General features: G+C 43.2%; 2 protein-coding genes across 2 annotated transcripts; both read right to left on the reverse strand.

Annotated features, from left to right (window-relative positions):
- Positions 1-6163: 6163 nt before the first annotated feature.
- slc61a1 (solute carrier family 61 member 1) lies at positions 6164-8447 on the reverse strand. The gene is made up of 2 exons (XM_076275694.1): positions 8311-8447; positions 6164-7901 (listed from the first exon to the last, which is right to left on the reverse strand). Exon 2 carries the CDS (start codon positions 7785-7787, stop codon positions 6327-6329), a length of 1461 nt encoding a protein of 486 aa, XP_076131809.1. The 5' UTR covers positions 7788-7901; positions 8311-8447; the 3' UTR covers positions 6164-6326.
- Positions 8448-11555: 3108 nt separating this feature from the next.
- Positions 11556-24146, reverse strand: nr1d4a (nuclear receptor subfamily 1, group D, member 4a). The gene is made up of 8 exons (XM_076276678.1): positions 23484-24146; positions 18338-18643; positions 17620-17708; positions 17262-17406; positions 14542-15155; positions 14252-14437; positions 13920-14130; positions 11556-13476 (listed from the first exon to the last, which is right to left on the reverse strand). The coding sequence occupies exons 1-8, from the start codon at positions 23497-23499 to the stop codon at positions 13280-13282; spliced, it is 1764 nt and encodes a 587-aa protein (XP_076132793.1). The 5' UTR covers positions 23500-24146; the 3' UTR covers positions 11556-13279.
- Between the last annotated feature and the right edge of the window lie 1760 nt (positions 24147-25906).

Below are 25906 nucleotides of genomic sequence, written 5' to 3' on the forward strand. Positions count from 1 at the left end.
GGGGTATCGGAAATGTGCTACGGTCTGTGAATCAGTGACGCAACACTCAGTCGAGAGAGATCTAGAATTATTGTACTGCAGCAAGGCTGAGCAGCGTAGGGATGCTCGCAGAAGAGTTTGCATAGATCCTTGGATTATCCTTACAATCTCAAACCTTCTTATTGACCTTTCTGACTGGAACGGTCTCTGAAAATCATACTCATACTGAGTTAGTAACTGCTAATCTAAATAGCTGATTTTCTGTTATGATTATAATGAAAAAATGTTGTGCTATGTTTAGAATAAAAGGTATTTTTTATGTTCAAGGGTTTATAATAAATAATAAATATATGAGTAAATGAAAATATAGACTAGACAGATTGTAGATAGATAAATGAAAGTGCACATAACTATACACAGAAGCCATTTGTTTTTCAATGTTATCCAATGGCAAATCATTCAATTAGTTTCATATTATATAATAATAGCATCTTTTTTGTTTTAACTGGGGGGGGGGGGGGGGTGTTATTTCATGAAAATGTTCAGATTCAACTTTAGCCCAGATTTTCTAATGCTCCCATGTCTTGGGAATACATTGATGTGAAAACATTTCAAATCAAGCCCGAAACCCCCCCCCCCCTGAAAATTACTTTTTCAACCCTGAAAATGTGTGTTTTTTGCCAACTTTCAAAGTACATAGTGGATTTATGTTCATGCTGGGTCCTTTAAAGGTATTTCATGTGGCATGCAATGCTGTAAGAGTACTTTGCACTACAAAAGGTATAGTGTCAAGGTCATATTTTAGGTAAAAAAAAAAATGGCTCAAAATGCCTATTTTTTGCAAAAAAACACAATATTTTAACATTTTGTTAAGTTCAATGTAGAGAAATGTTCATTATGGGCCTTTTGATGGTCTATCATGTGATATGTCATGCCAGGAGAATAGTTTTCATTATAAAATATCCTATTTCAAGGTCATATTAAAGGTCAAAGGTCACCCAAAATGATCCAGAATTACATTCAATAAGAAACATTAAGCAGAGATCATTACAATGCACAATGTAAAACAAAGTTGACCTCAGTCATAATGTTCTGCATGGTTCACTTCAGCTTGAGCAGTGGAGATGTTTTACGAGCAGATATACGCAAATGCTGATAACTTCTCTATCACTGTCATTGCTGTCAGTGTCCGTGGCAACGCATACTTTTCTCCTTTTGGACTGGAGTTGCTCAGTTGCAGGATTGTATGTATCATCAAAGTCCTTTTAGGCAAGTCCCTCCACTCGGCGGCCATATTGCAATGCTTTTTGGGCACTCATTGGGCATCCTATTCGGCAGAAATGCGTGTGCGCAAGGCTTCACGACACCAACCTTGCTCCAGCGGCGAGTTCACAACACATGATTGGCACGATATCTTCACAACACACCATATGATTGGCTCAATGTATTCACATCACACCACATGATTGGCTCAATGTATTCACATGTTGACGTTTTGCCGAGGAAGGGGTGGGATATCTAGACAACGGCCATGTTGGCGTTACAAACTAACTCCATGCATTTCTATGGAGGATTTTTTGAGTGCTGTGTCTCCTCATTAGAAAGTCTCTGGTATCATCTGCTGTATTTACCTGCTCTACTATCAGTAGATGCAGTGGTGGTCTCTATGGTTGCCTCCCCCATAGATTCTTTGTATGTTGACCCAACCAATGCTGTATCAGCCCTCTTCTGTTCCTCTTCCTTGTTCTGCATGGCCTGCAGGGCCTTCTCCCTCGCATTCTTTCGTTCCATTGTTCGCTCCCACCTTCTATGAACCTGCTCCTCACAGTAACCTTTGCGGTCATTACGCATGAAATGCAAGAACTGCCATTTCTCATCCCCCATCTTGACCCCAAAAAGGTTTTTCTTGGGACTCTCGTGCCGATTTGTTCTCACAAAAAATGTCAACAGATTTTCCATATCCCCATTGTACTCCTTCATGTCAGTTTTCCATTTCTCACTTTGTTTGGACTGTGGCCAATTCATATTGGCGAGGAAGCCGGTATAACGGCTTCTACACACAGTTGCGTTCCATCAAGTGGGTGTTCCCGGCGGTAGCTATGCAAATTACTTGAAGTATAACCGTAATTTGATTGGTTGGTGCCGTCCGTCGATTGGCTTGATTGGCCGGTGCCGTCTGTCGGTGCAGCAACAGAAGTTCTCAACGCGAGCGATGGGAGAAACGCGACGCAATGGACCCTCAATTCAGTTCGGCAACGGATGACGTAAGCCCATGTAAAGTGAATGGGATGCGTCTCCAGCACTGCAACGCACGCAACTGTGTGTAGGAGCCGTAAAGGGCTTCAATTCTGCTGGCAATGTATTGCTCCCCATATATGTTGCAGAACAACCAGTGGTCTTTTAAAGCAGAGGCGAGAATCTTTGCCGCCATAGACCTGGTTCGCAAGACTTTACCGGCCCTTGCAGGGCGAAGAAGATACATCATGCATTCAATGATATCCTTCTTACGGGGCAAGACACCATGAGGGAGGTCAGATGCTTCCATATAGGCCACATCTTCAAGTTCCTTCTTGGATTTTGACCTTGCTCCATGAATACAAATCGCCATTGTTAATTTGTTTGTCAGTATTGGACATGCCCTTCAATTATGGTGAATGTGGGTTTTGTCACTGAATAAAAGCCACATCACATGAGACTGTTTTTTAAAAAACAAAATATCTTAAGTTGTATGACACTTAGATTTTCTGCCAGTACTGTGACACATTTCGACGAGAATCATGATTTGATAAAGTGTGGGAATGTTATTGATTTTTTGGGGAAAAAAGGCATTTCGGTGACCTTTCACCAGACCTTGACATTAGACTTTTCATTGTGCAAAGTACTCTTACGATATAACATGACACATGTGAGATCATTAAATGGTCCAACATGAAAATATTTATATGTTGTAATAGGCCAAAAGTGGAAAAGCTGTGAAATATGGCAAAAAAACACACATTTTCAGGGTTAAAAAAAAGTAATTTTAGGGGTGGGTTTGGAAGAAAATAAAAAAAAAAATTACACAGGAGTGCTTAAAACATCTTGTTGCATCAGGAAATCAGGGCTATTGTGGTATTTGGTATTAATCCCCCCCCCCCCCCATTTTAACAAATATAATGGCTAAATCCCCTGAATGGTATATTTGTAGGGTACAATATACTGACCAAATACTTCAGAGCAGCTGTGTAGCATTCAAGAATCTTTTACTTTTTCAGAGCGGGAGATGAATAAATGGGCATTGAATAATGGGCTAATCACAACTACTCAGGCAAGCAGTAAAGCTAATAACCACACAGATTCTGTGTGGAAATATATTTATATTAATGTATATTGGCAAGTAAATCTTAAACTTCCATGACTTTGCCCCCAAAATGATCAAATTCCCTGACTTTCCATGCCTGATATTCCAGAAATCCTATGAGCCGTGGGAACCCTGATTTTAACATCATTCATTTAGGCTAAAAGACAATAAGGGTGAAGGAAAAATAGCCTTGTCTACAATTGGGGTTCTTGATGCAATCAATTATGAAACGTCAAATTGACTAAAACTTAATTCAGCTTACAAATGCCATATTACTAATTACTTTTGAGCCACAAAATGGGGTGATAATGTATAAAAATGTCTGTAATTCCTAAACAGATAATGCAGTATTTTTGTTCAACCCCATTAATTAACACTTAAAGGTTCAGTCAGCGATGTACAGGAAGTCGCGTTTGCTTATGTTTATATTTAAAATTATTAGCAGATGCTTTTGTCCAAAACAACGCACATAATATTTTAACCAAGGACCCAACGAAACACACCAGAAAGGTAGCTCACCCCTCCCATCAGTATTCCCAGAGAAACTGCACACAGGTTTCGTTTTTGTTTGGGGGACAGGCTGCCCCTACTTTTTTGTCTCTAGAGCCTGGGCTGCTTCCAGAGACCGTTTTTTACAGTCTACTCACGGAATGGTCAGCTAGTGGATCGTTAGGAGATGATTGCTGAAAGTGGCAAAAAATGTTATGGGCTCGATATAGCGACGGTCGCTAACTATACCTTTAAGGGCCAAGGTGTCTTAAATTTGTGGTCTTGGGTCCCCTACAGGAGACAGAATAGACTGCTTCCTCTATTCCAGAAATATCCACTTGCCAAATGTTCTGCCAATTAAGACCTTTTGGGTTTAGAGAGGCAGCTGTCACCTGCCTCTCCTGTTGCTAGCTTAAAATGACTGACTTATAAAATTCTCTGTAGACAATGGTAAATGTGTGGTGAAACATTCATTGGTATTTAAATCCTTCTAAAGGTAGACAAAAACATTGCAAGATTTCCATTACAATCAATTGCTTTTAAGAGTGTGTCCATGAGAGGACCAGACGGGGGTGATACATGCTACGTCACCGATTTTGATGAAACTTGGACAGTTTGAAGGGTCCACCTAAAAACTCAAAAAGCCAAAATAGTACAAAATTTGAAACAACCTAGGGGGAGTTAGGCCCCCGTCCTTGTTTTAGGCCAAAAAAACTAAAAAAATTGCATAAAATGTTGACATCCCTCCTGCTGTCAGATTTAAACAAAGTAACAATTCAATTCATCAAAGGTGCATCCAAGGTTAGTTTAAAACTGGAGTTACAAGACGTAAGGTGTGACTGGTGTCAGTCCAGGACTGCACGTATCCACTATGTCACATGCCTTTTGGTGAATACCCCAAAAATAGCTATATTCAGACCTGAATATCTCCGATGAGCAACCTCCTTTTTTCAAAATTCTTTCTTCACATGAAAGTACTAGCTGTGTACTTTATAAATCAAAAGAAAAATGCTCGGCCTTTTTATTATTTTTGTCGCTGTAACCGCCTAAATAGTGTGATCCAGCCAGTGATTTCAAATACATATCTATTTCAATGATTGGTTGAAACATAATGTTTAGGTCATTTATGGTGGACAAATGGAGATATATTATCATTAATCATGTCTACTGATCAAATCCAAGCTAGATTTAATGTCCTGAGTGCAATATATTCCTTAAGGTAGCTCAAAATGACATCATTGGGTGACATACACCAGTATACCCGTAGGTCCAATATTTGCAAATGTAATATCTCCAACATATCTCAGGGCTAGAAACAGTCACTTGGATTCAAATAATAACTTGTAACATTTTGGTAGCCAAAGGTCAAGGTCACTGTGACCTTATGTATATCCCTTTGTGGTGGATAAATCTCAAAAAATCCCTGACATAATTTCATATGTGATACAAACATTCACACTGGCCCTTTCTGAAACCAATCTCTACCCACTCCCCTAAGTTATGGTGTGCACTCAGGTGGGAATCACCCTTACAGCTAAATCGAGTTCCCCATGTAAATGGGAAAATGTTGGAGTTCTTTTATCACTTTTGGGTGCTATAGGCAAGTTGGAACTGCTCACCTTAATGAACTATGCTAACAGTGGGTGCTTCAGACTGAGGTACTGCACGCACAGAGATGAGAAGGGTATGTATTATCTTAAGTCCACAGATGGCCCTGTGAATTTTGAAAAAAGGAGGTTGCTCATCGGAGATATTCAGGTCTGAATATTGCTATTTTTGGGGTATTCGCCAAAAAGCATGTGACATAGTGGACATGTGCAGTCCTGGACTGGCACCCGTCACACCTTACGCCTTGTAACTCCAGTTTTAAACTAACCTTGGATGGACCTTTGATGCCATGGATTGTTACTTTGCTGTGTTTAAATCTGACAGCAGGAGGGATGTCAACATTTTATGCAATTTTGGGCCTTTTTTTGAGTTTTTTTGGCCTTAAACAATGACGGGGGCCTAACTCCCCCTGGGTTGTTTCAAATTTTGTACTATTTTTGCTTTTTGAGTTTTTAGGTCGACCCAAGTTTCATCAAAATCGGTGACGTAGCATGTATCACCCCCGCCTGGTCCTCTCATGGACACACTCTTAAAAGTATATGCCCTGAGGACAATGCATGAACTATAATAAGCGATTATGCAACACTGTGTATTACTCTAGCTGTGTATCCAAATGTTATCTGAGTTACATTATTTGTTTGAAATCGCTCAGCGGGACTCTCACTGACATCATCTGTATATAAATGGAAATATATGGCATAACACTTGAGCTTGTAGAATAAAACAAAGACGGCTTTTCTGTAAGATAACAAAAAAGAAAAATCTTTAATGTGTGTACCACTGGCTAACAGAGGGAAACTCAGATGCAAAAATGTGTGACACCAATAATTAGCCGAAGTTCATGGTCCTCATCATCTTCCGCCCAGCAGTTCCTGCTTATCATAATGAGTGTAAGATCTGCTCATCATAATCAGATCTCTCCCTCCCCATGAGTGCCCTCCAGGCGAAGGTTTGCATCGTTCCTCCCTAGAGTGAAGAGGCTCACCACGGCCAGCAGGGCGGCTAGCATCATGCCAGCGCAGCCTGCAAACATGTGCCGGGTGCCCCCTCCTGCCTCCCCCCCTCCGGCTCCCGACACCTCCCCGTGCAGCGCCAGGAGCCCCAGGCAAGCCAGAAGGTGCAGGGGCAGCCGGAACCAGGCCAGCACGCCAGCGCGCAGCTCCACGGGAATCACGCGGCCCTGGAGGAAGCTGACCGCCGGGAAGTAGAGGCCGCAGGCCAGCTCCAGCAGGAGGAAGGCCAGCAGGGACTCGTGGGGCCGCGGCTGCCCAGGAGCCGTGGAGAAGGTGAGCATGAAGAAGGAGAAGAAGGCCAGCAGCACGGCCAGGCACAGCAGGTGAGCAGGCTGCAGCCGGTAGCGGGTGGACGTGGCCAGCCGGAAGAGGATGGAGCCCGCCAGGCCGGCCGCCATCAGACAAGAGAAGACGATGCCCAGCGGCGGGCCGTGCGGGTCCAGCACAGGCGTCCACAGGAACACGAAGATGTACAGCACGCTCTCGAAGAGCGCCTGCACGCCGCCCAGCAGCAACACGCGCCGGTCGGACAGCAGGCAGCGCAGGCCCTCCAGGCAGCTGCGCCAGAAGCGTGCCCGAGCCGACGAGCGTCCAGCGGCAGAGGACAGTCCGGCGTGGGGGGCGCCGAGCAGGGGCCCATTCTTATCTCGGCCCTCAACGCCCTCCGATTTCTCCTCCTGGCCCCAGTCAGTCAGCACCACCCAGCCGCAGGCTGCCAGGGCTGGGATGGCTAGCAGGAAGGGCGCCACCGGACCCAGGTCCAGCCACTCCGCAAACAGGTTGGCCACCAGCCCGGCACAGACAGCGAGGCCGTGGTTCCAGTTAGCCGCCTTGCCGAAGGTGGCCGGGATCCACTCCTTAGGGAAGTCATGAACATCCACGTGCCGGTGGATGTACCAAGACTCAAAGGAAGTGGTCAGCAGGGAGGTGGACAGGCCGCCTAGGACACGTCCGAGGATGAGCACAAAGTAGTCCCGTGACAGTTTGGTAATGCAGCAGGCCGAGTACACCAGGCAAAAAATCAGGCAGGTGCGTCTGCGGCCAAGGGCTTGTGGGAGCCAGCCGGCCACAGGGGCAAAAAGTACGCAGGAAGCAAGCCCACACACATACAGTATGGCTATTTGAGACTCCAGGAAGCTGTAGTGGCGGTAGAGCTTGTACAGGTAGGGGCCCTGGAGCCAGTCTGCCCACAGGGCCAGCAGGTAGCCCCGCAGGAAGAGAGACTGGAAGCGGCAGAATGCAGGGTTGGCGACGGTGGTTGTGGCTGCTTGTTGTGGTGACAGTCGACGAGAAGCAAGCTCTAGACCAATGCAGAGGCCAGCCAAAACCACAAGTGCCAAATAGGCAGTTACAAACATGCTGCCAGTCAGTGTCAGTCACTCAAAGAAAAAGGGATTCCTCAGATCGTCAGTCAGTTGTCTGTGTTAATCTTCTCATTGTCTCAATCTTGTTCGATGGGGCTCCATTGGGAACTGTGGAAGGACAAAACAAAACAGTTCTTCAGACAAGTGATATGAAAGTAATGTGAACAACATATCAATACTTTCTTAAAACTAATATAAAGGCATTATTCAGCCATGAGGGTCCAAGTTATCTATAACAAGGCAGCTAGTAGTAGCCTAATATCATGCGATGGTCGACAACGTAACGTTAGCCTACGTTACTCCACATTATGCCCTTTAGCCATCAAGTTTGCAAACGACTATGGGTTCTACTGACTACATACCACAACACCAAGCTTAGCCTAACTACATAAATGCTACATAAGCGAATGCTTGCTAGTAGTACTATATTACACAGCTACGTGGTCCTTGTGTTGTTGGCATGCAGGTCACTTCCTATCCTGATAACCTTATATTATCTGGGAGGAAACTGCCTTACCAGAAGATCTATCGCGAGCAGCATTTTTGCAGAGAACTGTAAAGAAAATCTTGCTTTTAAAACCCCATGTCAGGAACTACTGGTTAGAACAAAAAACGACCAACGGGTAAGACATTTGTGCATCCAGCAAGCTGACTTCCTGGAACGAGCTATTGCGTGATGACGTAGGCTATGGTTGGTCAAGAAGACGTGAATAAAAGTTGCTAGTTTTCGAGGGTGATTTTTTGGGGTCATTTTTGTTATGTGTTTTTCCTTATTATTGTTTACGTTCTTACATGTTCATGACGATAATAATCACTATAAAAAAAATTATTAACCAAATTTATTTACGACCATGTCTACATTTCACCACAGGGTGGCATCCTAACATCGTTGACTGCAGAGCCGGCTCTGGTTGACTGCAGAGCAGAGCCGTAGGCTCTTTTAAGGCTCTGGCTGGTTGGGTCAGTTTCTTGTTAGAGTATATGTTGAAGCTTTAAATCTGGTGATGGGATTGTAAGAGTAGCCGTTTAATGGTTTATTTTTCTGCTATCTTCACCTCAAGATAAAAGACGTGTTGATCAAGCAGTTTAGTGACAGGTTGGCATTTGTTTTCCAATTCAACTCTATAAATTATAAACAACACAATGACAAAATTCACTTGTTTCAGTTTACTTCCGGAAGTCAGGGGACCAATTCAACTCTAACATATTTTGAAAGGCTTACTGTAATATAGGAGTGGGATAATCTCCCAATATCTATCTATCTATCTATCTATCTATCTATCTATCTATCTATCTATCTTTAATTCTTGTCCCACTCCTATATTAAGCCTTTTAAAATATGTTATAGAGTTGAATTGGTCCCCTGACTTCTAAACTGAAACAAGTGAATTTTGTCATTGTGTTGTTTATATAATTTATATTTCTGCCATTTCCAAAGACTTTTTCTAGACCTTTGACTGTCTGCAGGCCAATTCCCCCCTTTCAGAAGCAAGATTACAGTAAATGCATTTATACTGACTTTTGACATATGTTTATGGGGCAAATAGCTTGGGTATCATCAAAATTAATTTGGATGACTATGTGAAGTACATGTTACACCTGGTTTCCACTGGCTATCTATCACCATATGAAAGGATGCTAGGTTGTCAGTATTGAATAACTTTTTTTGCATACTTTTAAGGTCAGCTTTTTGTTTTAGACCTGTTATGGGACAAAAACTGCAGTTATACTGCAGCTTTCCTGAAGTATAATGCAGTGTCATGTCTAAAATACAGCATCTCTGCAGTAAAGCACAGTGCAATGCATTTTTTTCATGTCCAAAATACTGCATTTCTGCATATGACCTGACCCCATGTTAACGTACTGCCAAATTTGCGATGGACTGTTTTAAGAGCACAATGTTCAGATGTTCACTGAGAGTCACCAATTTGCAATGCCCATGTATTTTTTCTGTATGTTTTGTAATTTGTGATTTTCCCCCCCAATAATTATTATTATTATTATTATTATTATTATTATTATCATTATTCATTATAATTATTTAAAATAAGTGTGCTGGGTTATGGGTAGGCTGGCGAGTCACATCGCTCCCTCCAGCACTTTCTTTTTGTTAGACTTTGTTTGTAAACTCAGGGCATTACTGTAAAAGAGCTTAATGTTCAGTCAATTTTCCCCTGAATAAACAATGCTTGATATGAGTTGCAAGCTGCAATTTTATAAAAAAACGCAGTTTAACCACTGCAGATATTTTTTGTAATGGTTTCTGCTTTACAGTATTTTAGGATGTGGGTTAATATAGAAAGCATAAAAGGCCCTTTTATTCCTCTGTGTATTAAGAACCCCCCCCCCCCCCCCCCCCCATTTCTTATCCGTTTCCTGTCACACCACCATTGGTGTCTGCATAATTCGTCATGTTCGGCACCATCTGATGTTTGTCATCAAGTTGCTTCTCTATCAGTCTCCTGCCCATTTCTCTCAATTTTATAAATTCAAATTTTGTTAAACTGATTATACTGTAGTTCAGTGGCTGACGTAGAAAGAAGAGGTTTGATGTTTTATTGCACTAGATTCTAGCTGAGCTGTGGGAGCTAATGTATGCTGGTATGGCAGCTCACTGGAACTCTCCACTATAAAGAAAAAGAGACAACCGATCTTTGCCTTTTTAATAAATGTAAAAATGTAAATCAGGTTTCTAGGCCAAGTATACTTGCGTATACAAGGAATTTGGTCTGTGCATTTATCCCATCTGTGAATTAGTGAACACACAGTGAGGTGAAGCACACACTAACCCAGAGCAGTGAGCTGCCTTGCTACAGCGGCGCTTGAGGAACAGTGAGGGGTTAAGTACCTTGCGTAAGTGCCACTTCCCTCACCCACATTTTTCCTACTGGCCGGGGATCAAACCAGTAACCCTTTGGTTACAAGCCCGAAGCCTTAACCAGTAGGTCATGCCTGCCCCCATATCAGTTATGGTGTATGTTGTCTGGTGTCATGTGTATTATTCCATATTTGAGTGGCCAGTCACACTGGGCTATTATAGGCTTCGCAGAACCTTTCTGTCAGATGACCTCTTGTTTTTTCAGCATTTTATCTGTCCCCAGCCTCTACCCAAGTTTAAACAGACCTGTATTCTAAAAATAAATGTGGACACTAAGTGTCTGTTAGTGTCCCATTTTTCTCAAAAATGGCCTTGGGAATGGCGGTTGACGACCTTCCAACACGTGCATGTGCATCCATCACTTCCTTCCCTTTACTGCTTGTCCACCTGTGTAAAGAGACTGTATTGGAGGGAAAGAGATTGTATTACAGGGACACTTTCCTAATATTTGATGATGATGCCATGATAATGATGTTGACCACTGAGTGTGCAGCAAGGTCCTTGGGGCAGCCGTGGCCTACTGGTTAGCACTTCGGACCTGTAACCGAAGGGTTGCTGGTTCGGACCCCGACCAGTAGGCACGGCTGAAGTGCCCTTGAGCAAGGCACCTAACCCCTCACTGCTCCCCGAGCGCCGCTGTTGAGGCAGACAGCTCACTGTGCCGGGATTAGTGTGTGCTTCACCTCACTGTGTGTACACTGTGTGTGTTTCACTATTTCACGGATTGGGATAAATGCAGAGACCAAATTTCCCTCACGGGATCAAGAGTATATATACTTATACTTATACTCCTCTTAAATGTGCCTGACTCTTAACTTCAGTTCCCACTCAACAGTATCATGTGAAATACCAATATATATAGGAAGAAACAATGATGCAATGGATAAGATAAAATTTCATCTTTATATGGTTTCTATGGAAGGACAACAATTTACAAAATGTACAATAGGATCAAATAACAATAATCAAAACAGCAAAAAAGCTGGTCATGACTGATCAGGTTTGATTTGATCATTCTTTCTCCTCTCTTCAGCCCCTTGCCTTATCTCATATATTTCAGTATCGTGGAGGAGGCAACGAAAGTGCTGGTGTTTCTGTGAGTTATAAAGTTGGAGAACCTTGTCATCTGATGATGTGAAAGGTTTCCTTCACACAAGAAGAATCATTGCACATTCAATAGCCTGCCAGACAAAAGCTTGAGCACTCTGCTTGACAACATGTTTTCCATGGTGTTCTATGCTTTACACGATATTCATCTAAAACAAAAAATACATGAATTGCATAGTTCAGTGTTTGAAGTGTCAAGATGGTAAATGTGATCATTGTGATATGACAAAGTGTTAGAACACTCTTCTATGTAAATTTTGTAGATATTCTGGGTTGGGAAAGCCACTAATTGTGTGAAGATTATCAACCAATCCATCTAAGACTTTCCAGTAAAAACTGAATGAATTAAGGTTCTGTATGAAGCGTAGACATTCATGAAGGACAATGCTTAAAGCAGATGTGCTCAAACTTTTGTACTTTAAATATGATTGTTTCCTTATCCACAAACAATGCCTATTCCAAAAGGAACACTGTTTGTCACTGAAATATTGGCATCTCATATCGTTTGTTTAGATTTGAAGGTTGAAACACTTAAAGTTAAAAGATCTTTTCCCCACCAAAAATATTCTATACAATTTTACATGCACAAGACAGATACAATGTTTGCTGGTTTGTTCTTTAAAGGGCCAGGTGCATTACAGGAGTAATAAGGAGACATCTCTTATGTGCTGAGACTTGAGTGAACACATGAAAAACGTTGGCATATTTCATTCCCAGCATAAAATGGCTCTAAAACATTGTGTGCTCTTCAGTGTATGTAAAAGTGTGCAATTTAACATTAGCACAACAGTGTTAATGTATGACACAGGAACATAGTGTATCTTATCATTTTTTAAAGTCTCTTATGTACAAGGTTCCCTTTCTCTTAAAATATAAGCACAAAGACACACGCATCATGAATGGTCCCTATGTTTCATAACTGTGCTCTTTTCCTACAGAAAGTGTTAGTGCATTAAATAGACATGTGGCATTAGGAATAGGTTGGAAAGGATGGTGACTGCATTCTTTTTTTTTTGGTCTTTTAAAGTCTCTTGGAGGGAGTGTGGTACCCTCCAAATTGTCAGTAGAGGATTTGAGAAGACTTAAGCTAAGGAGTGATAGCATGGAAATGTTCATCCCTTCCCATTGTTTTCAACATCAGCCCCCTTAAAGAGAGCTTGAGGTGATGTGTTTGTTGGAGGGTGCAATGGCGAGTCATAAGGGCAATGCCTTAAAGGATTAACGATATCTGAAGAAGCCTTGAAAATACAGATGTCTCTATGTGCGATCTACACACATGTCTCAAACCAGCTGGGACAGCAATGCAGTCGCTGTTTTTCCTGTCCTCCTTCTTGTTGACCGATTTCTCCGTGCTTCTCAGACATGTGCTTAGGGGAGCACAATCATTCTTGCCACCCTATCTTCAAGGAAAACAGCGTTCTCCCTTCACACCAGGGAAGTCCTGCCCCTGGAGAAGTGCTGAGCTGCCCAGGCACCTTGTCCTCAGCCCCTCTGAGTGGACTCATGGGTCAATGCGAAAGGCCAGCAGCTTGTCGGAGTGCAGGTTGTTGAGGGTGCGCAGGTCGGGCAGGCGCAGCAGCAGCTTGGGGAAGACGGCGCTGTCGTCAGGGCGACGCCGAGTCACCAGGGACCGCAGCGCACGAATGAGACCCTCCTGAAGCTGCTCCAGAGAGCTGATATCCTGGATGCCTGAGCGGTCTGCCAAAAGGAACAGCAGCAAAAAAGAAGAGGTGTTATTCATATGTACTGTACATGTATATAAGTGGAGATGTTTAGACTTCATAAAGTCATAGGGCAATTCCATGGAAAATTACGTTTTTTGTAACATCCATAACGCCAGTAAAATGTGATAGTATGGTACGATGTGAATGATTACATGAAATTTGAGCATTCGCTATTTTTGGCTGAAGAATGTACATGAAAAAAATGCACAAAAAATGAATGTTATCATTTACATCATACAAATGCCAAGGCATTTCACTGGCGTTATGGACAAAAAGTCCATTTTCTGTGGAATTGCCCTATAAGTCTTTATAAAGTGCATTTGAACCCTTTCGTCTACTAAACTTCCTGAGCATTGGTTTAATTCTAAGCAGAACTTGCTGACTGAAGCTCTCAGTTTTTGTTCTTTCATTTCTCACCTGCTGAGACCAGCACCACAGCCATGAAGAGAGCCATCTCATCAGCCTCCAGGCCCAGAGCTCCCAGCTTCTCGCTGAACTCAAACATGGCGTCAAGAAGGGAGCCCATGCCAAGTGCCCGCACAGTGGCCAGAGGGTACGTCTTCCCATTCAGGAAAGTCACTGTCCTGTCCTTTGGGTTGAACAGGGAGCAGAACCTCACCATGAGCACCTACAAGGAAGGAAAAAGAGTGTGAGGTGTGATCTGAAGGAGAAACAATCCCCATCCACATTAATAAGTAAATGGGGACAAATACACATGAAAGTGTATAAGATGTGCAAGTGTGCCTCACCTGGAAGGTGCCTGACTTGAGTAGCATGACCTGGTCGTGCTGACAGAGGTCCTTGAAGCCAGGGATCCCCTTGGCAAATTCCACCACCTCACGCACAGCTGGAGTGAAGCACTGTGAGAAGGACTCCCAAACCTCTTGACTAGAAGTGCCTGGAGCAGACACGGGGCATGCGTTCAGGGGACAGGCCTGGGGAAGAAACAGTAGAAAGGTTAGGAGATGGCACGTGGTAGGGGTCAGGGATAAGCCAAAGGGCAATGAATACCAAACAAAATACTCTTTGAAATACTCACCAACACTTTAGAGCCTGTGGCTAACTTCCAGGGACAAGTGTTCCCCTGCCCTTGGGGCTGTGCCGAGGAGTGGTTATAATGGTGAGGATTGGTTGCACTGGCTTGTTTGTGTGGCTCCACATTGGACGGGCAGCGATTCTGATTGGATGGAGTTGAGTAGCTGTAGCAACTGTTGTCCATGGAGGAGGAGAAGGGGCAGTTCTTGTCACTGGGAGCGACAGGACAGCGGGCAGCCGGGACGACGTACCCTACTGAGGCCGTGGAATGGAATGCGGGAGCTGAGTTGGCATGGCCATGGCGGTTGGCGTCCTGAGGTGCTGGGTTGTTCTGAGGTGCTGGGTTGTTCTGGAAGTAGGCTGGGGTGCTGTTGGTGCTGCCCAGCTCCACGCGCTTGTTCAACCGGTCCTGAGTGCTCACAAAGATGTCCTGGTAGGCGCGGGAGATGGCGCCGATAGCCTCCTTGGACTGGCTCTCTGCAGGGCTAAGTGGCGCCTCCTGCGCTGTGGAGGGCTCCACGTCCATGGAGGCCGACTCGTTCAGGCTGTTCATGTAGCTCTGCATCTCGTCCAGCAGCCTCTGTTTCTCTCTCTTTGGGATACGTCCAAAACGCACCGCTGTGGAAAAAACAATGACCACATTTAGACATTTCTAGTTTTAGATACTGTATCTCAAATACAAAGCCAAATAAATACATAAATGTTATTTCAACGTTATATGCTAGGAATTACAGATCAATAGAGTACTGCATAATGTGTTTAACTCCCATATGCCTCTCTTATGAACTGAAGGCCCTGAGGATGCACAACCACTGAGCACATAAGGATGCTTATTATCAGGTCCATTGCATGCATGTCTGTGTTCTTAACTGGATTGCGCAAGTCTAGTGGTGGACACCATACCCCCCCCCCCCTTAAGAATCTATCTGTCAGCTGGCCTGGATAAAAATAGCAACCCTCTCTCTTCCATATGCTGCATCCCCCACCATCCATTGGCCTTTCTCCTCCTCTCTCTCCTCCTACTGCACCATCTCCTGTCTAGTAAGTAGGGCAGTGGGTCAGCTTTGAACACTGGGATGGGGAATTAAGAGTAATGGGCCTTTCAGAAGCAGGGACTGAATGCAGCGGGTCAGGCAGTCAAGGGTGAAGCGCCAAGTTGGACACTGAAGCAGGCAAATGGGACATCGACAGAAAGAGAAAGGCACTGAGAGTTGGAGTAGACAGGTGCACGTGTAGGGTGACTTCTCGCTCTGTATGTGTGTGTGTGTGTGTGTGTGTACTCGGAGATAGAGATCCTGAATTTTGCAAGTGGGAACAACTAACTGCTTATTTACTACAGCCCAAATGTCTACATTTTCATTATTTATACTTTGTGTTTTCCCCTTCAAATGTTTGCAACATTTAGATTGGCCCTGTTCCACAATACACACTGTAACAACAACTGTAACAACAGAGGATCAGGCTCCATTGTGCCCATTGCTAGCAGGGTTACTGTTTTGGGGGCATCAGCGGAAACAAGAGGAAGCTGCTCCTCGACTTCACTAGAATGCTGCCCGTGGAAGTGAAACTGTGCCATCATGTCAACTGTCACTCACATCTGCATCAAAAAACTCAAATCTCAAACTCAAATCAGGGCGTCTTTCTTGTGGGTTGCTGGCAGTTGCATGAGGGCTTCCTGTTTTTGCAATGAGTGTAAGAGAAAAAGGGGTTTCTAGGCTGTGGCTTCTTGACATTGTTTTCTATGTTTCAGACGGGTGAAATAAATGCATGCCTCCCTTATCTGCAGATCTGGTTCGCCCCTCCTCGTCCCCCGAATGCACATTCATTGCCATCACTGTATCTGCACCAATGCTATGTGAAGTGTCTCGCCCACCTCTGTTTCCAAGGGCACACCGCTTTAATGCAGACAAAATGTGATGCACAGCTGATGCTGGGTGAAGTGCAAGCCATACTGACGAGAACAGGAGGGGGAACCAAACCACACAAAGTAGGTCACAATGTGCAAAGTATACTGGTGTCATTTGGTTTTGTTTTGTGTTGCTTTTTTGGGTCATTTTTTGTGTTGCTTTTTGGGTCATCTAATTTTTTGCTACATTCATTAGCAAAAGGGGATAATTTGTTGCACTTTTGTGTGGTGTCACAATTGAAAAGATGATGCACGGAGGGGGCAACACGAGGCAAGGAAACTGGGTGGATGTTTTAATATTTCTGCATCTCTTGCTTAATTGTTGGTATTAATTGCTTGAGATGCTATGAGGGCATTTGGGGTAATCAAGCTGCTAGATGCTCCAGTTTCCCAAAATAATCCCTGTGTTTGCTGCAGTTTTCCAGAAGACAGATAGCTTCAGGGACTGCCCACCTCCTACCCTCATACATCATTGTCTCAGAAAAGGCAGGATGGAAAGAGAGCTTGGGGATCAGAGAGAGAGGGAGGACAAAACAGCTGATGCAAGGTGGGAGAGGCAGAGGGAGAGAGAGAAAGAGAGCAAAGAGAAGAAGAGACTGCAGAGGGCAAAAGAAAGACAAGCGATGTGCCCAAATTAGCCAAAAGAACTTGCTAAACTGTGCTAACAACTGAGTACTGAAAGTGGGTTTGAGAGGAAAAGTAGAGAAAGCCAGCTGAATGCTGCACCCCTCCCCCCTCTCTCTGATGATAGCTACTGGCGGCTAGTGCTGGTTACTAGAGCAGCGACATATTAACATCCTCCCACCCAGAACTCTCACCATCTCGAGACATGCCCACACCAAGGCATTTCTTGAAGCGGCAGTGCTGACACCGGTTACGGTTCATGCGCATAATCAGGCACTTCTCGTTCTTCACACACATCTTGTAGTTGATGTTCTGCTGAATGCTGCGACGGAAAAAACCCTGCAGAGGAGAGAGAGAGAGAGAGAGAGAGAGAGAGAGAGAGAGAGAGAGAGAGAGAGAGAGTGTGTAAGATGAGAAACATTGGCACAGCCATAATAAGATCTGATGACAGATAGTGAAGGATAATGAGATGCATGAAACCACAATGAAAGAAAACTGTGTGGCTCTTGCAGTCTCTCTAACAGTGTCAGTCCATCTGCCTGCCTGTCTTACCTTGCAGCCCTCACAAGCGTGCACGCCATAGTGGAACCCTGAGGCAATGTCACCACACACTTTACAGAGCAGCACCATTCCTCCGGTCTCTGCACAAACCCAGAAAGAAATGCACCATTAGAGAACACTGCCATCAGTCAACCATACAGAAAGAATGGATACACACAGAAAACAGATCACGACAGGGCAAAAATGATGGCAAGTGAATCACAGAATGCAGAAAGCAGTATTATTAGTGGTATGACTCATGCTTGTTACAACATTACACTGCAAACAATCCTAGAATTTAAAATCTAAGTCAGATAAATAAGCTTAAATCAGGGGAATATATACTTATTTTTCGAATATTTGCGTATAACAAGACATTTTTGCACTTTTTTTGCACTGTTTTGACCTTGTTATAAGTGAAAATCTTCTTGTTCTGTTGACAAATCTTGCAAGTTTCTTGTTTTGTGGAAATACTACTTAAAATAAGCATAATTATCTAGCAAGATTTGCCAATAGAACAAGACGATTTTCACTCACTTCAGTGCAAGGCAAAAAAACTCAAATCAAGTGCAAAAATGTCTTGTTATAAGCAAAAAATAAGTACATATTCACTTGATTTATGCTTATTTATCTCACTTAGATTTTGAATTCTAGGATTTTTTGCAGTGTAGGTAAAACATGAGATTAGGATTATGACAGAGATGGAGAGGAGACAACATGAGGCACTTACTCGTGAAAGTCCCAGTGAAGGTGCATGACCTCTTGCTAGCAATTGGGTGGGAGTAGGTGTTCTGAGCAGGAGCCGAGCTGGGGGCATTGTTGTAGATCTCTGGGAACTGGAAGACCAGCTTGGGAGAGAGTGGAGGGCCCCCATTCAAACCCCGCTGCTTCAAGGCCCCAATCTCGGTGAAGGTGACCTCGTCTGGGGATGAGGGCTGGGAGTGGGATGAGGGAGATTGGGTCTGGTATCCACTGGAAGGGCTGCCAGGGCTGGGGCTGGAGCTGCCAGAGGAGCCGGCGTAAAGGATCACACTCCCTGCACACACAAAACGGAGAACACCACTAAATCACCATCTCCAAAATGCAAAATCAATAGCAAAGCCTACAAAGACTGAATTCACAGTAACAAAGACCACTTCCGAGATGGCATAAGTCAAGACTTCAGTATGGACTGTCGCCTTAAGCATTACAGAAGCATGGAAGTTGTGTTTTATGTCCAACTTAACAAGCATTTAATGATTTTGTGTCTCCTGGTCATCAGTTCCTTGGAGCAGCTACAGTCTTAGAATGTATTGTGTAAAATTATTAATAGACTGTGTAAAGAGGTAGACAAAACATAGTTGGCACTGGTGGGTCATTGAGGTCTTAAGAATGTTTAAGTGATATAATATTGCACAACCTCTGACCGGCAGGAGAGCAAATACTTTCAGCTTCATTGCCTCATGCTCGTTGAGTCGAAACGACTCGCAGTCTACTGCGCAGTCGCTAAAAATAATGTTGGAAGCACAGCAACAGAGCGCGCGTGTGCTCACGCCAACCAACTGCAGGCATGTTTCGCATTCTTTTTTTTTTATTTATTATTTGGTGAAAAGCCAGGTTTCGGTATTCACATGTTGCCTTAAAACAACCGGCTGCTTGTTAAGGTCTCCCGCAGTTTTTTTTTTGTTTGTTTGTTTGTTTGGGTACGCCGATGCCGCATCTTCTTCTTCGTGTCGCTGCTCTGCTCATGCGTTGTGGATGGGCTGAGACACGGCCTCACGTGTCTGCGAGGTCTGCTGCCTCCCTCGCTCCAATAATAGCTCAGCTCCCATGGCATACTGCCCAGCGCCAGCGAACAACATGACACCTGACCACTGCTTCACATGCACTCCTGACACGGTTTCCGCCTTACGAAAATCCGCAGTCTCGTGTTGTATACATCTTCTACAACAATCACAAGTCAGAGTTGTGATTACTGCCATAATACCAGCGGCACGCCCAAGGATGCTGTATTATTGAATACAGTTACAGTGCCAGGACTGAAAGAGACTAGAGTCACGTTTTGGGGGAATGTGCTTCACTACTTTGACTTTTGGAACAAACCCTGGCAAATTGGATAAATCCAAAGACTCCAAATCCAAGAGACACAGATGACAACGTTCCTCCTTCCCCACATTAATAATTTTCATATTTAATATATTACACTTAATTGCCTATAATTGTTTTTTAAAACAGTTAGCTTATTCATTCAGAGCCCTTCAGGCCATATACATATAAAAATACCTAAGAAGAATTTTACAATATGAAAACAATTTCCTTATTGTAGGAGTAATATTTTGACAACAAGTCACGTGCTCTTCTGTAGGCTATATAATGGGGAAATGCGTGCATGCAGTTGTTAACAGCCATTATATGGCATACTGCATTGCTTTTATTTGAAACAACAACATATTTTAAAACATTCAGGTGACTGTTCCACCCCTCCTCTCCAGGCTTTCCACGTGCTGCACATGGCATTTGTTTAGCTGAAGTGTTCGTCTAATCCTTCAGCCAGCACGTGGGAGGATTTATTATTGACACACTGAAGAGCTCAACTTTACAACAGGGGCATATCTGACTCTGATACTAATAGCCCGCCTTGCCAGAACCTATGACCTCGACTAAATACACAACCACACACACTGCCTCGTGCACCTGCGGAAGTCCATGTGAGATACTGTACTTTCAAGAGATTCTACGACAATAGCAATGCAGTAAAAAAAAGAGTGACCATGGAACGTTAGTCAATGAATGATAGTAGAGAGGAAGCCGCCTCGTTTACAAACACTATTTTTATTGGACTTGCCACTTACACAGGGCATGTAGTAGAGGCCATTTACCTATAAATGAATAACATTTAATGGGGCCTTCAGCTCTCAATAAATAACTGTATTCTGTGAAACTGGTGATTTTTGACTACAAGTTGGATGTGGCCAGGTGGTATAAGTAGTGAGCATGTGACTATTCCTACTGAGAAGACATGCTTGAGTGAATGCCTTGTGCAACCTCTACTAGGCTAACAGGATGTCTATGCTCAAGCCAGTGCCCAGCTGCACTGGAGCCAGTGAAAACAACTAGTGTTAATTGAGGAATCAGCAGATCTCAGCAGCTTAGTCTACCCATGCAGCCCGGTAATCTGACTCAGAGTAGAGGCAGGCAGAGGAACGTGAGGACTGCACGGGTGCAGTAATCCCCTCTCCCCCTTCCCCTCCACTACCCTGCCCTTGCGCTAGTGCATGCTTCCCAAGCCTCACTCAGACTTAACCCATGTCTCAAGGTTGCTGCTTTTTGCCCAGTCACATCACAGTGCAAAATATAGGGAGGATTGATAGCAACCTGTGAGTGTCTGGAACTCACAGTTTGTCCATTCATATCATGAACTGCTGCCCCAGTCAGACTTGGCACAATGAGTGGAAATGAGTGTGAAGACAAAACAAACAAACATTAAAATACAAGAGCACAGCAGTAAAACTGTCATAATTATCCCCAAATATCACTTTAACTTTCAAATCTGGACAATGTGTTCTCCCTGTTATGCTTGTTCAGGTCACTAAACCAAATTATGCAGTGTCATGCTGTCCAGAACTTTTGGATTTTTCTATAATTGCCCAGTTCATTAAGTTGATAATATATTCTACTGGCATCACATTTCAATAAGAAATTATGACCACTATATGTCGAAGAGAATATGGCTGTTCGAAAATACAACGTCCATAAATTCATGAAAATATGCGTCTTTATAATATACTATACTGGATAGATCATAAGCGAATATTGTTGAATGTAGCCTAGTCTGTGCCGGCTAGATGATGCAAACGTGATCATCTGCTTTCAAATCAAAACAAACTGCATGAGCCGGGGAAACGTGAGCTGGAGCTACTTTTAATACATGAAATCGCTGACCCACTGACCAACCTCCTACGTTCACATCACCGCGGGCGGCATGAAACACAAGTGTGTGAAAGAACCAATGGGGGAGGGCCGGGATATCACGCGCCGCACGCGGCAGAACAAGTGCATGCACGTGAGGGCGAATCTGCGTCTGTGCGAAGACATTAGTCTGCGATCTCACCAGCATCTGTGGTCCTTAGGCATACCCCAGAAAAACTGCTGCTGTTGTTAAACAGGGCAATTGAACAGTGCAGGATGTTAGATATAGGCAGAGATAAATGGGGTGGAGGTTGAATTGGTTTCCCATTGGTACCCTACTCATTAGGCATTTCCCCATAGCCCCTTATATTTATACGTTGTATAATCATGTGTAAACATAATCTTCTGTCTCTATTCTGCATGTCCTTCTCCACAGAAAATACGTGGTATTCTAACCTACATGCTGTAATGAATTGGGAATTATAAATGGATGAAAAGGTTAAAAGGTTAACTCTGCCTCCAGAGTTGGTTAGCCTACATTGTGATTGTGGGTCAACGCTATCTTTTACTTTTTGATAAGAGAAACTTTATCTAAAGTAGAAAATCCTTAACCTATGACAGACTTTTCCAATATCTTACACCACAAATAATATCTTGTTTAGGCAGGTCAGCTCCAGGACCGTTTGTCAAAACAGTTGTGCTTATGTGTAGCCTACGTGATAACAGCCTATGTATGAATGCTTGCTAAGCCATCATCATAATTGATTATACTTATATTATAATAGGCCTATTGTTTATTTTACTCCGAAATTTGTTTCGGTGGTCTGTTGGGTTGCAAACGCACTGGCATCACTGTAGCAAACGCACTGGAATCACATGTCCGGTTCAGAGTTTTGGTCAGTTCATCTGAGTGTAAAAGATGCGCCCAGTTCAACATGGGACAATATTCCAATCACCTGCGGAGGAACGTGACTGCAGCTCTTGTAAATGAACCACTAGTCAATTAACCCAGGAGCGCCCTAGGTGCACAACGCGTCAGCAGCCTTGGATTGCCTCCCATGGGAAACACTATCACGTAGCCTAAGCAGCTTGAATGTCGTACTTGCGACCTGAACAGCTTGCCTGAAGTAAGCTACATTAACCTACATGGCTGTTGTGACTTTGTCAGCCTCCCAGGAAAAGAGAAAGTTAATATGAACAGTTTCAAATCAAGTTTCCAATGGCTGAAAGTTAACGCGCCAACACCTTCACATATTGTACTGGCTGGAATGGCTGATTGAAATGGAATAGGCTATTAAACTAATATATATATATATATATATATATATATATATATATATATATATATATATATATATAATCAGCATCCTAGTATCGTTTATCAAAATAATTTCTTGTTTTGAACAGGCTCTACCTCAGAGCGTGCAAGTGTATAGGCAATGTTTGCTGGTCTGTGAGACTGGTCTGTGCAACACGTGAGTTTGTTTTCATGTAGAGACAGGAAGTAGATAATCCAAGCGTGCAGTCTATGCCGTCCGGGAGCAGTAGCCTAGCCTACCATTCAGACTGGAATCAAGGATTTGACAGCTCATGATTGCTCATGATTCATATAGGCTGCACCCTGTGATGCGTCAACATTTTGGATATCTAGCCTATAACTTACTTTGTCATTGTCACTAGGTTACGACACAAACACAAACTCTGTCCTGAGTTCTGAAATGCTGATTTTGTACATGACATTCTCCAGTGGGTTGTGAATTCAGCAGTCTTAAGCTACTGATACAGACCACATACCTTATGCCAGCCTATATAGCAATAATGAAATAGACACAAACCAAAAACCTCTCTAGTGAAGACAAACTGTCAAGAATGCATTCATGCTCAACATGACAAGATGACTATTAATCAGTAACAACAACAACAAAGTTAGGCTTTTAAAGGTGAACAATGATTTCAATAACAACACCATTAATAGCAGTTAAACTTACCAGGACTGTTATCCATCTTGTGCCTCGGATATAAAGTTCTTTATACGGTTGCTGATTTCAAAAGAGCAGTCTATTTGTCGCAAATGGCATGCAATGAAGTTTACTTGAAACAGGTGAGAATGTCATTAAATAGATGTGCATGAAACGCCTTCCAAAAAAAAGTCTGAAACAGCTTTGTGCACAGGGCATGAGTTAGGCGCGGCAGATCGCTGATATAGAAAAACGTCTCCGTGAATAGCAGAAACTGTGAGTTCAAAGTCGTGTCTCAGGTGAAGCCACCTGTGCCGCGTCTGCTCTTTGTCAACTATGAAATTCTGGAGGATTCGCGTTGAGGTGATGTAGTAGATGTAGTCTACTGCATATGAAGAACGACCGTTCGGTGCTTTGGCATCCAAGGTCCTCGGAGACTGAACTGAGCAAAAACACACACTCACCCTGACCACTATTAGGAAGTGACTGACTTGAATACCCCTTCAACTTCTGTTATCTCTATGACAGCCGGTTAACGCATTCACTTTAGGTAGGCTATCCCTTGAACTCCTCTGCTTGTCTCCCTCCCTCATTCTCTCGTGCATTTTCATTGGCCGGTGTCTAATGCCACGGTGAGCTAGACGCGCTTATTCGACCGTGGGACGTGTGCAGTAAAGCCCTACTGCATGTGCACTCTGCATGTGCCAGGGAGAGCGCTGCCCTACTGACACACATTTTATGCAAAATACGGCGTGCGATAAGGAAGGAGGAGGCAAGGGGGGCGGCGAAGCACATGTATCATGGGCGGAGCTCACCGTGACTGTCTCGTACAACCGCTGAGTTTTAAAAGTTCAAGTGCTGTCTTCCGAGGTATAAACATGTGTGGCGGTCATATCCCACCTTATCTCTGTGCCCCACGCACCTGTGCGTAAACGTCTTAAAATAGCAGAAGGAAACATATATGTGAAAATTTAGTGGACTATTTATTATTACTATTTTTATCGTTGTTATATAGCTTACAAAAAGCACATTAATATTTTGAAATGATTGGCCTACTGTAGGTGGATGATTACATTGTATAAGTGATAATTGAAATTGGGCATTCGCTGTGTTCGCCAACATCCACTCATACCAAAATAGCAGTCAGTCAGATTTAACCCTATGCTAACCTTTCAAAGCAAATTTCCACTTGATTGAATATATTTCTTATAAAGAATGAAACGCTGCCCCTCTGTGGTTGAATTCTGTTGTGTTGAACAGCAACAGGGTGGAACACCACTTGTAAATCAGTTATTAGAAATGACCTTAATAATCACAAAGGTAAAATTGGTCTGTTATAGCACTTATGACATATGCAGTGATCTTACTGAGAAAATATTTTTAGTTCAATTCTTCCAATAAGTCTAATAAACTCAAATTCCACCAATGGGCATAGTCATACTCACTTCTGTTTAGATTAGATTAGATTCAACTTTATTATTGTGCAGAGTACAAGTACAGAGACAACGAACGAAATGCAGTTAGCATCTAACCAGAAGTGCAAAAAAAGCAGAAAAGTGCAATGTGAACAGTGTAGACAGGTAGTGCAGTGTAAACAGTATAAGATATAGTGCAGTGTAGACTGTTGTACAGTTAAGCAAGTGGCATAGTTTACAGCAGGGATATGTGCAGTGTATTAACAGTAATATTATAAGAGCAGAATAAATATGGATATGCAGTATGGACAATATAGATAGTACAGTACAGGTATGTGCAGTAAAACAGTAACATATAGTAAAAATAAGTATACAGTATGTGCAGTATAGACAGATATGTACAGTTGACTAAGGAGTATAGTCTACAGTATGATACCATTAACATTATAAGAGCAGTAAAATATTGGTATGTATATGGTTACAGTGTGTTACAATAGTTACAGTTTGTACATTTTGTAAATATAAGTAGAATGCTAAGGGTGGGATAGGGTAGTGCCCCCTCTTTAGCTGGCTGGTTGTCACCGAGGTGCAGGGTTAGTGTTCAGTAGGGTGACAGCTGCAGGAAGCTTCCTCTGAACCTCTGCTGGTCCGGGTGCGGAGAGACCTGTAACGTTTCTCGGAGGGAAGTGGGGTAAACAGTCTGTGATTGGGGTGAGAACAAACTTTGATGATGCTGTGCGCCTTACGCAAGCATCGCTTGCCCTGGATGGCCTCGATGGAGGGGAGTGAGGAACGGGTGATGCGTTGGGCAGATTTCACCACCCTCTGCCGTGCTTTCTGGTTAGAGGCAGAGCAGTTGCTATTCTAAAACTTGTCATTTGTTTTTCTGTTAATCTGATAATGAGTCCTGAAGATTACTGGATTGCAGAATATTGCTATTTTTACCCCCTGCACAAAACCAGAAAAGTCCACTTTTTTAAGCAACGCTATTTAAAGCAACACTCTTTGATAGCTTTTATCAGGCAACTATTTGAATTC

Source organism: Alosa pseudoharengus, unplaced genomic scaffold (assembly GCF_046254945.1).
Source record: "Alosa pseudoharengus isolate Yale_2024_CS ecotype anadromous, Long Island Sound unplaced genomic scaffold, YU_APseudo_1.1 YU_APseudo_1.1_scf_9, whole genome shotgun sequence".
Lineage (NCBI taxonomy): Eukaryota > Metazoa > Chordata > Actinopteri > Clupeiformes > Clupeidae > Alosa > Alosa pseudoharengus.